This window comes from Neoarius graeffei, chromosome 7 (genome assembly GCF_027579695.1).
Source record: "Neoarius graeffei isolate fNeoGra1 chromosome 7, fNeoGra1.pri, whole genome shotgun sequence".
Taxonomy (NCBI): Eukaryota; Metazoa; Chordata; class Actinopteri; order Siluriformes; family Ariidae; genus Neoarius; species Neoarius graeffei.
In genome coordinates this window covers 77382550-77395010 of record NC_083575.1, presented here as the reverse complement: position 1 = coordinate 77395010, position 12461 = coordinate 77382550, and the positions used below count along the sequence as shown (strand labels likewise).

The 12461-nt window shown below is 40.6% G+C and overlaps 1 protein-coding gene across 4 annotated transcripts in view; it reads right to left on the bottom strand.

Moving 5' to 3' along the window:
• Window positions 1-12461, bottom strand: part of maml3 (mastermind-like transcriptional coactivator 3) — a 453791-nt gene that overhangs the window by 192725 nt on the left and 248605 nt on the right. For all 4 annotated transcript variants that reach the window (XM_060926434.1, XM_060926435.1, XM_060926436.1 and 1 more), the window contains one exon: window positions 9572-11158. In XM_060926434.1, coding sequence (XP_060782417.1) covers window positions 9572-11158 — 1587 coding nt within the window. The remainder of the gene's footprint in view (window positions 1-9571; window positions 11159-12461) is intronic.

Genomic DNA, 12461 nt, shown 5'->3' with positions numbered 1-12461 from the left:
TTCTACAAAAATACAACACTAAAGTCAATTTGTGCAGCCGTCGATAGGTTTTTAAGAAGCCCACCTAAGCGGAAATGATTTTGTTGGACGTTTTGTACAAAGTATGAAATATATTTTGTATATTTATAGAATTTGCAAAAAATAAAAATAAAAATGCTCTGTTTCTCATAATCCAGTGAATGTGCATAGAATAAAACAATTATTCCACTCAATCTCATCATACATGGCTTACAGCCAACTCGGTGCTACAAGCCTCGTCGGCTATCAGCTCATGTATGACTCAATTTTGTGGAATAATTGTTAAATATTCCTACAGTAATGAAGTGTAAAAGAATGCAATTGTAATATTGCAATTCTAGTGAGTCTTATTCCCCACTACTACAACCATGAATGAATGAATGAATTTGAATGAATTTATTTTTATTTCGAACATGTAAAAAAAAATGTATGTAACTATTTGTACATACAAAAGAAAGAAAACGAAAAAGTGACAAAAAATTAATAAATAAAATACATAAAGAGCTAAGACATTACAATACACCGCACATTGTTCGAAAAAGGAGTGGGAAGAAGTACAATTCTTTTTTAATTTCCCACCCCTTTTTAACTACCCCGAAATCCAAACTACATTAATACACCTATAAAAATATATACCATACCGTATATACACTTCATGAATATCTATATAAATATATAATTACAAAAATAAATATATACTACATACCATATATATACACACTTCATAAATATCTATATAAATATTTAATTACAAAAATAAATATATACTACATACCATATATACACTTCATAAATATCTATATAAATATATAATTACAAAAATATATATATATATACTATATACCATATATACACTTCATAAATATCTATATAAATATATAATTACAAAAATAAATATCTACTACATACCTATCCCTGTAAATAAGAATATATAAAAGTTTATATATTCTTATTTACAGGGATAGGTATGTAGTAGATATTTATTTTTGTAATTATACAAAATATAGTATATGGTATATATGGTATATATTTATTTATGGGGATAGTTTATATTATAAACTATCCCCATAAATAAATATATACCATATATACCATATACTAAGTTAGTTCTAATATAACAATCAACCCTATTCTCTTTATCCCTCATCATCCTCCGTTAACATACTTCCTCTTCTATATACTTGTTTAGAAATATTTTTTGTACCTTTTTTTAAACAGATTTATATTTGCACTTTGTTTTATTTCTGTCTCCAGTCTGTTCCATAAAGTCACCCCACAGCTCGATACGCACGTTTTTCATATTTGTTCGAACCTTTGGTTTTTTTAAAATTGAGGTCTCCCCTTAGATTATATCCCCCCTCTCTCTCACTAAACATTCCTTGTATATTTTTTGGCAATAGATTATTTCTCGCTTTATACATTATTTGTGCTGTTCTGAATTTGACCAGATCCATAAATTTCAACATGTGTGATTTTATGAATAGTGGGTTTGTGTGATCTCTGCATCCTGTTTTGTTTATTGTCCTTATTGCTCTTTTCTGTATTGTACATATCGGCTGCAGAGTGGTTTTGTAGGTGTTTCCCCAGACTTCGACACAGTAAGTCAGATATGGCAAAAATAATGAGTAATATAGAGTATACAAAGATTTGCAATCAAGAATATGTTTTGTTTTCCACAGAATTGCCGAGCACTTTGCCAGTTTTGCTCGTATGTATCCTACATGAGGTTTCCAGCAGACTTTATGATCCAAAATCACACCAAGAAATTTAATTTCCTGTACCATTTCTATCTTAGTATTGTCTATTATCAATTCTACATTACAATCTATTTTGTGTCTCCCAAACAACATGATCTTTGTTTTGCTTAGATTTAATGATAATTTATTTTTGTCAAACCATAGTTTTAGTTTATTTATTTCAGTTGTGATTGTCTCTAAAGTCCGCTGCAAATTCTCCCCGGAACAAAAAATATTGGTGTCATCTGCAAACAAAACAAATTTCAGTACTCGCGAAATTCTACATGTCATTAATATATCATATGAATAATTTCGGACCTAATATTGACCCCTGTGGTACCCCGCGTATAATGTTCATGAAATCAGATTTATGGTCACCTATCTGCACAAACTGTTGCCTGTTTCTTAGATAGCTCGACAGCCAGCTCCAACCAACTCCCCTAACACCACACTTTTCTAGTTTACTTAATAATATACTATGATCAATGGTATCGAATGCTTTTTTTAGGTCCACAAATACTCCAATTGCTATTTTTTTATTGTCTATACATTTTGTGATTTCCTCTATTAGGTGGTGTTTACGTTAGACCGTATCCGTCTTGTTTTCATTGCGGATGCACTGTCTGTTCACATTAAAACGCCGGGAAACGACTCCACAGGCGGAACAACTTGAATCTGCCAGGGCCCACGTATTCAACCCAGTTCATATCTGATCCGGTGCTGTGTAAACATTGAGATACGAGGATACGCAGTGCTGAGCTCTAGCTGACGTCGTCATTGGACAACGTCACTGTGACAGCCACCTTCCTGATTCGCTGGCGTTGTTTATGCCACATTGGTCATGTGATGCGACTGCTGAAAAACGGCGCGGACTTCACTTCCTACTATTGTTTCCGCCTTGTATCACCTTTTTGTTTTTCATTAAAGAGTATAAAAGTATGAATATAATGCTTTGCTTTGTCATTCTTAATGTTGTTCATGGTAAGATGCAAATACTGCCCATTGTGTAGTTATGATTGTCTTTAGGCTTGCCATCCTTCCACTTGCAAGTGGTGAGTGACTTGCGCACAGCGGCTCAGTCCCGAATCACTGCTCGTGCGCTTCACTCGCGCGCTCTGTGAGCTGCGCAGGGCTGGAGTGTGCACCCTCCAGAGGGCACTCACTGTTCAGGGCGGAGTGATTTGGAGCGCAGCCGCTGAGGAGGAAGTGCTGAGCCGCACTGACACATTTCAACTTACGTGCCGTCTAATTAGTCATGTGATTAGCGTATCCGTGTATTGGCGTTGCTGTGTGCATGCGAATCGTGTATTGGCATTGCTGTGTGCACGCGAATCGTTTTAAAAACGCTAATCTGATGATCCGCTGATACGGTCTAATGTAAACACCACCTTAGTTCCATTAGTGCCATCGATGTTGATCTGTCCGTTCTGAATCCATATTGACTGTCTGTAAGGAGGTTGTGTTTTTCAATGAATTTGTCCAGTCTATCTGAAAAAAGTTTTTCGAGTATTTTGGAGAATTGGGGGAGTAAAGAAACAGGCCTGTAGTTTGTGAAATGGTGTCTATCTCCGGTTTTAAACAATGGTATCACTTTCGCAATTTTCATTTTGTCTGGAAATGTACCTGATTGAAAAGATAAATTGCAGATGTAGGTGAGTGGTTTCACAATTCCCTCGATAACTGTCTTTACTGTTAACATGTCTATATCATTCCAGTCTGTAGAGGTTTTGTTTGTACATTTTCTTACAATTTGGATAATTTCTTCCTCATCAGTTGCAGTTAGAAAAATTGTACTTGGATTTCTGTCCCCCATATCTTCTATGTCCCCACATTGCGTTGTCTTGGGTTCCTTTATTTTTGCCGCTAGATCTGGTCCCACATTTACAAAGAATTGGTTAAAACCATTAACCACATCCTCCATATTATTTATGATCTTAGCATTTTCAGTGTAGTACTCCGGGTAATTTGTAGTTTTGGATCCATTTCTCACAATACCATTTAGTACAGTCCATATACCTTTAATATTGTTTTTATTTTTCTCCACTAATTTATTATAATAGTCTTTCTTACATATCCTCATAATATTAGTTAATTTATTTTTATATTTTTTATATTTTTCCTCTGCCTCTATAGTTCGATGCTTTAAGAATTGTCTGTATAATATATTTTTCTTTTTGCAGGCATTTTGTAGCCCCTTGGTGACCCACGGACTATTTGTATATTTATGTATATTACTGTATTTCTTTATAGGACAATTTTTATTATATAGTTCATTGAATATTATTAAATGTTACCATCAGAATGTAGAATCTCAATTTCTGGATTTTTAGTGATTCTTTTATATATATATATATATATATATATATATATATATATATATATATATATATATAGTGTACTTGTTCTGTAATACTTTTGTCTAATGTTGTAATTGTACTGAGTCTTACATCCCACTGCAATGAATCCATACTGTATCCTAACACTGCAATATGTTAGATATCCTGTGAAGTTGACGACTGTAATCCTGGGAGAATTTTACATAGTTGCCAGTGTCATGCACTTTTCAGACGGTCCCTTACTGACTCCATTACCATAAAGCACCAGAGATGTGCATTTCTAAAAGATTAGCTTCATCGAGCTTTAATGGGAGAAGATTAAAAAATGTATTCAATTGTCCTTGGTTCTCTTTCTATTTAAAGAAAAATGTACATTTTGTCCTTTTGGTGTGCTTATTTCTTGAGAAACAGAAGACAGGATCTCGAATGTGCAATGAATGTCCCAATATAAAACCAAGTTTACTGTGGTGCATTTATGTGGCACCGAAACGAGGTACTGAAACGTGCGTTACGATTCAGTCTGGCAAATACTGATCATGGCACCAGGTTTCGGTGGACCCAACCCTAGGGGCAATGTGAATGAATTTCTATGGAGTTCCAAAAGGAAAAAAGAAACAGCATATAAACAGGATGATGGATGGGTTCTTGCATTTTCTGAATGGTATGGACTGAAATGCTGGTTAAAGTATCTGATTTATGCTATTAAAACCCTTCAGAATCACTTTCATCCAAAAAAAAGTTCTTGAAGCATTTACGACACCACATATACAGTACTGTGTAAAAGTCTTAGGCACATGTATAGAAATGCTGTTGACCAAAAATGGCAAAAAGGAATCTCATCTCATTATCTCTAGCCGCTTTATCCTTCTACAGGGTCGCAGGCAAGCTGGAGCCTATCCCAGCTGACTACGGGCGAAAGGCGGGGTACACCCTGGACAAGTCGCCAGGTCATCACAGGGCTGACACATAGACACAGACAACCATTCACACTCACATTCACACCTACGGTCAATTTAGAGTCACCAGTTAACCTAACCTGCATGTCTTTGGACTGTGGGGGAAACCGGAGCACCCGGAGGAAACCCACGCAGACACGGGGAGAACATGCAAACTCCACACAGAAAGGCCCTCGCCGGCCCCGGGGCTCGAACCCAGGACCTTCTTGCTGTGAGGTGACAGCGCTAACCACTACACCACCGTGCCGCCCGGCAAAAAGGAATAATGAAATGAAATGAAATGTTTCAAAAAAAATATATTATAAACAGTAAGCGGTAAGCCATAATAAATTAAACAAAGTCGATATTTGGTGTGAGACGACCCTTTGCTTTAAAAAAATAGTAGTCTCCGGCACAGTGAGTGCAGTTTTATGCGGAAATGAGCTGTAGGTTTTACTGAGCATCTTACAGAACCAGCCACAGTTCTTCTGGACACTTTGGTGGTGTTTACATTAGACCGTATCCGTATCGTTGTCATTGCGGATGCACTGTCTGTGCACATTAAAACGCTGGGAAACGACTCCACAGGCGGAACAGTTTGAATCCGCCAGGGCCCACGTATTCAACCCAGTACGTATCTGATCCGGTGCTGTGTAAACATTGAGGAACGAGGATACGCAGTGCTGAGCTCTAGCTGACGTCGTCATTGGACAACGTCACTGTGACATCCACCTTCCTGATTCGCTGGCGTTGGTCATGCCACGTTGGTCATGTGACGCGACTGCTGAAAAACCTTCTCCTCTTTAGTCCCAATGACACGGCGTCCCTGATTTCCATAAAGATCTTCAAATTTTGATTCTTATGCTCTCTCACTCTCTCACACTCTCTCGCTCGCTTGCTCTCTCTTTCTCTCTCTTTCCTCTCTCACTCAATCTCTCACACACTTTATGTGCTTGCAAGTGGTGAGTGACTTGCGCATGCCCGATATGCACTGGGATCATGTGACGTGCCATCTAATTAGTCATGTGATTAGCGTATCCGTGTATTGGCGTTGCTGTGTGCACGGGGAACGGTTTTGTTGCGGGCACAGAAATTTTGTGTGTGTACGCGAATCGTTTTAAAAACGTTAACCTGATGATCCGCTGATTCGAAATAATGTAAACAGGGCCTTTGACTGTCACTTGCGTCTTCATTTTGCCCCAAAACCCAGCAGCCTTCATTATGTTTTCTTTTTTTAATCTGAAAAGTGCTCTCTTATGGAATATGCTGCTCAGATATACATCTTTTTTTTTATAACATTTAATTTCATGCTGGAAAACGAACATTTGGAGCTCTAAAATGTTTTTGTACTGACTTGATAATGTAGAAGTCATAAAATAGAAATCTATAACAAAGTTTGTATGAAAAACAAAATAAGGGGACGATGACTTTTGCACAGTACTATAACGCTACGTTCACACTGCGAGGCTTAATGCTCAATTCCGATTTTTTTGTGAAATCCGATTTTTTTGTGAGGTCGTTCACATTAACAAATATATGCGACTTGTATGTGATCCTCAGTATGAACGAAAAGCGACCTAAAAGTGTTCCGCATGCGCATTGCAGGATACGACGACGTCACACGCAGTGAGCATGGCCAGTGTTTACGGAAGTAAAACCGCCCGGTTGCGGTATGACTCATCCAATCTAGCTTGAATAGCTGCATCCCCCCAAATGGAAATCAGCTCCCTAACCTCTGCGTCCTTCCATTGAGAAGATTCAGAACCTTCACAGCCCGAAGCGTCCCTCGCATTGATGTCATGCGCAGGGGCGCAGATACGTTTTTTGAACTGGGAGGGACAAAAAACTGGGGGGGACAAAGCTGCCAGCAAACCAACCCCAATCCCGATATGCCTGTCAAACTTGTTGTTAGTAACCATAGCAACCAAGCTCGAGCTCGCAACCTGTGCAGTCTGCGCAGCTCAACCAACCGAATATCAGTCTTTGTTTTGTTTTATGTGAGTTGTTGCAACTATGTATACACTGCCGTGCACCTCAATAAACCGAATGGTAATTAGTCTTTTGATTTTTCCGTGAGGTTTGCCTTATGCAAAGAAAGACAGCATAGACGTTTTTTCCTCCCTATAAGTGGGGGGGACCGAGCGAGGTGAATTTAAATCTGGGTGGGACGAGTCCCCCCCTCTATCTGCGCCCGTGATTATGCGCCATGTTGTTGTAACTTTTTTGAGAGACCCACCGCCTACTTCAGCGCAGAATAGTGACGTTTGTGGCTTGTTGATGACGTGTAAGTCGGATGAATGCGACCTGGCGGTTCAGACTGAAGTCGCATATGAAAAGAGCGGATAGGAATCGGAATTAGGACCACATATCCAAACGGCCTGGGTCGGATTTGAAAAAATCGGATCTGTGTCGTTCATATTGTCAATAAAAGATCGGATACAGGTCACATATGGGCGAAAAGATCGGATTTGAGTCACTTCAGCCTGCAGTGTGAACGTAGCCTAAGAGCACAAAGACGTCCAGCTATAACTTATACTACAAATACACTACTAGAGCTAGTGCTGCAATCCATCATCAAGGAATCATTAAACATCGCTATCAGTTTTACGTTAGCAGTGAATTTCCAAAACGTTCTGGTTGTATCAAGTATCAGGTTATAACGTGCAACATTTTCCGTGTAGGAACATTAACACAAATGTGTGTGCAATGTTAATTTTCACCTGGTTGTGAGCTTTCGCCAGCAAACAATTAGCACATTTTCAGAACATTACAGTTTGTTTTTTTAATGTTATGAATCTGTCCAACTTGCTACTAAATATTATGATGTTTTCTCTTAGCTGGATAAATGCACATGCTTATCAGCTGGGACAAGGGTTCACACAAAGTTGTGTGGAAAAACAGTTGTATACGCAAGCTATGACTTTTGTGAACAGACACACGAAGTAAAATACTAAACCGGTCTTTTGTTTTCCAGCTAAGAGATAACGGATATCATAGGGTGTAATTGCTTGGCCAAATGAGAGCAAAAATCTTTTTCCTTTGTCTTCGCTCATTCCAATTTTCTCTTCTCCCTTCTCCCTATAGATCTTTTACCTCCCTCCACGCCTTTCCCACAATCCATTTATCTCGCTCACTCATTATCTGTTTTCATTCCGCATTTCCCCCTCTCTTTTCTCTTCTTTTATTTCTTCCTTCTTTCTATCCTTCACTCTCTGAGACTCTTTTCCACCTCTGCCGCATTTTCCTCAGAGTGCTGCAAAGGACCAGCCATCATAAATCTGTCTCTTTATTGCAGCCGAAGAGGGGGGAATGGAGAAAAAGGGAGGGAGAAAGAGAGTAAAAGAAAAAGAAGTGAGAGAAGGAAGAGAGAGAAAAAGGGTGGAGGGATGCCTAATCACTGAGCATGAGACATAGAGCCTTATGTACGAATAAAGAAGGGAGGCGAACGTGGTAAAGGAAACAAGGAGGACTCACAGTGAGGGCTGAGGGGGATGGAAGTAACTGGGGACGTCATTAACGAGCATAATTTACAGGGCACTCTCAAGCAGGTCTTAGATTGAACGAACAATCAAACGCACATACTGTATGCACCATTCCAATTCACATTTTGAAAAGTCCGCTTCAAGCACAGCCACGCCAGACAAAGAGAAATTGCAAGGAAAACTTGTTAGCCTGAGTGACTGAGTGATCACCTCGCCGCTAAACCTCACCTACTAAACTCCAACCTCCTTGTTCGCTGTCGATCATCGGTGATTAAAATCATCAAGCCTACAAACATGACATTCAAATGTTCGGAAATAGAAACATGAAAATTCTGTCATTCCTATGTCAGGCGAGGTGCAGAAGCATCCTTTCTTCTGAGACGGATGAAGGAAGGGTAAGGAGGTTTTGGCAGCCACAGGGACCAGGGGGGCTGCCGCATAGACATTAATATATTAGACAGTGTCGATTTCCTATCCGAGAGCTAGCTGTTGCTGGGGCAACGGCCACCATTACTGGCCCAATGCACAACATGGACATAAAATATGGCATTATAGGTGAGCGGAGTTTTAGAATGGAATTATGGGCAAGATGGACTCCAGTAAGTCTCTGGGCGAAACAGTCAAAGACATGCTGGAGTCCTGAGGTGCCATCTTGATTTGGACTTCTTCAGCCATTTATGGGAAAGAGCAAAAACAAAATGGAGGGCAAGATCAGACAATTTCATTTCCTTGAATTGAATAAGAAGCTGTACCTCACTAGACAGTTCCAGAAAATAGCACAAGTTGATCCGATACTGGACCATGGAGAACCAGTGCTCTGAAAAGATGTTTCAACTGCATGCAATACACCTAATCTAGTCTATTACCTCATTATTAAACTCTATTATCATCTGAAACAGGCAATCGTTGAGTCAGTATAAAGCAGTGGATCCCAAGGAGTTGGCATACAACCCACTTGCATGTAATTATATTTAAGACCAGGCCTCTCTTTTAAAACTAAACACACTTAAGCCTCAACTAGCTTTAGCTAGTCCACAGTAGGAGAACATAACCAAACATTTTACCTGTGCATGTTGCTGCATCGCACTGAATGGCAAACCCTGGCCAAGCGCCTTCTGCTTCATCATCATCATCCTCTTCTGCTCTTCAGTCAGATGCGCTGTCTGCCCAGGCATGGGGCCTTGAGAAGGGGGTGGCCCCCCACCCTGTCCCCCTGTCCCCTGCATATAGGGCATCATGGGATTTTTGACCTGATTGGCCATTGGTGGGGTCATTCGCTGACTTATGTGGTCGACACCGCTGAAATGACTCAATGGTTTGGTGTTGTTGTAAGACAGCTGCTTGTTCAAGGCATTCTGCGCTGCCATGTTGGCAGATTGTTGCTGCTGCTGTTGCTGGTTCATCATGTTTATATGGTTTTGTGGGAGGTAGTTGTTCATGCCAGGTTTGGGCACCATCGAGCTGGGGGCATTGAAGCCTTGTGGGTACATCATGGGGCTATTTGGTTTGTCAGGGTTGAAGGGACCACCGTAAGGGCTTGTTGGCGCTCCTGCAGGGGACCAGCTAGCCGCCTGCGACTGTTGTTTCTGCTGAATGAGCTTGGCACGTTGTTGTTGTTGTGCTGCCATTTGCTTTAGCTGTTCAGCCGGTGAGAGTTCAGTGGTTGGTGGAACAGGAACTGGGACTGGTCCACTTCCTGTCCCTGCTCCAGGACCTACTGTCGCTACTGGTGTTGACCCTGGGGGACCCACACCAGGACCGGGATTCATCATAAATCCATTCCCAGGTCTGGAGGTCTGCGTCTGGGCCTGTGTAGGGGTTTGTGGAGAACGAGCAATGCAGCTAGCAGGAGACCCTGATGCCATAGCAACTGCTGGAGACTGTTGCAATGGTTGTTGGGGTGGTGTGCCATTGGCGGCAGTGGCAAACGGTGGTCCAGAAGAAGCTGGGCGAACTTGTGGAGAGCCCATCTGCCCGCCTTGTGTCTGTGGTGGGTTGTTGGGTGCTGTGGCGACTGGAGGAGGTACAGGCTCTTGCAGATTCTGTGTTTGCTCTGTTGTGGGCCGGCTGAAATCACCAACCTCCTTCTTCTCCTCAAAGTCTTCATTGAAGAGGTCATGCATGTCATCTTCAGGAACCGTGTTTGCCAGCTCATCAATCAACTCCTGCCACTCCTGATCATTCAAGTTGATGTCAGAAAACAACTTGTTCTGATTGGACAGTGAGGTGTCAGAAGATTCAATCCCTGTTGAATCATCCAGAGGCTCTTGTTTCATGTCCTTTAGAAGGCTAAAACCATCATCCAGCTCCAAAGATCCATTCAGTTTAATGTCTGGCATACCACCATTCTTACCCAAGTCCTCTGCTCGCCCTGTAATATGATTTGTACCAGCATTACCATTACCCATTGCATTATTAGATGTTGTGTTGTTGCCTGTAGGTAATGTGGGCTTGATGTCCATTTGATGAAGTGGAGAGATTGGGGGTACACTGTTGGGCAATGTGCCCAGAGAGTCCAATCCACTGTTACCCTCCTTACGCAGCCTCTTTGTAGTGGGAGAGTAGCTTCCATCACAGATCCCATTTTGGTCACCATTTAAAGGAGATCTGCACTGAGCACTGTCCAGTTTTCTTTTGACTGTCTCTTGAAGCTGAGAGAGAGAAAAAGAGAGAAAATTTTTTTTTAGATTTCCTTAGATTTTAAGACTAATTTGAATTGATTACTGTGTCTGGAACAGAGCCATTATGTTCTCAGAATGTACACCAGACACAGCAGACATGCTAGATTGAATACAGGCTCATATTTTTTATTGTCTTAAACACATTTTGATAAATGGCTTATGGTTGAAAATGTGTTTCTTAATAGTGAATAGCGTTCAATGATTTCATTGAACTGTTCTCTTTCTGTGGCAGAATGACAGCACAACATATATCTTTAATAGAAAAAAAACAGGACTCAGGTACCCAAGTTATAATTTGTTTTGGGTTTTCCAAAATCAACAGAGGGTCAAAATTATACATACAGGGTCAAAAATGTACAAAGGTCCAATAAGATGATTAATTCATTGGTGATGAAAGTTACAAAATATCTTTTAACCTGCTAAGGCTAAGGCCCCTTAACATCTTGTTAGTGATCATGATTGTCTACAGCTTCTCTGTACCAACATAAAAAAGGTTTGTTTGATAGCACCATTGGATTGACCAACACACAGTACAATGGGAAAATCCAAGGAGCTCAGTGCAGATCTAAGAACAGGATCATAGATTTAAACAACTCAGGAATGTCTCTTGGAGCTATTTTTAAACAACTGCAGATTCAAAATCATCAGCTCAAATCAGATACTTGTATATACTGTAAGTACAAGTTACTGGGAGGTGGAGCCACTTTGCCAAGCCACTTTGCTGGAAGAAGGCCCAAACTGTCACCCTCAGCTGAAAGGAAGTTGTTTCAGATGGTCAGGAACAAACCAGGAACAACCAAAGCACAGGCCTGCTATAAACTAGAAGCTTCCAGAACACTGTCTAGTGTCAAGCAAGATTTATGGACTGAGAGGCTGTCATCCCAGAAAGAAGCCCCTGCTCCAAAATTGACACCTTTCAAGCTCCACGTGGACAAAGAAAAAGCCTCCTGAAGGAAAGCTTTGTGTTCAGATGAGAAAAAGACTGAACTGTTTGGCTTCAATGACCAGAGGTACAGAGAAACACTGTACCAATTGTTAAGCATGGTGGTGGTAGCATCATGCTCTGGGGCTGTTTTGAACTGGTACTGGTACTGGTACATTGAACAAAGTGGATGGAATAATGAAGAAGGAGGACTACCTCAGAATTCAGCATAACCTCAAACCAACAGAAACAGGATGATGACCCCAAACACACATCAAAACTGGTTGTGGAATGGATACAGTAGGCTAACATAAAGCTTAAAACAAGTCTTGACCTCAACCCTATTGAAAA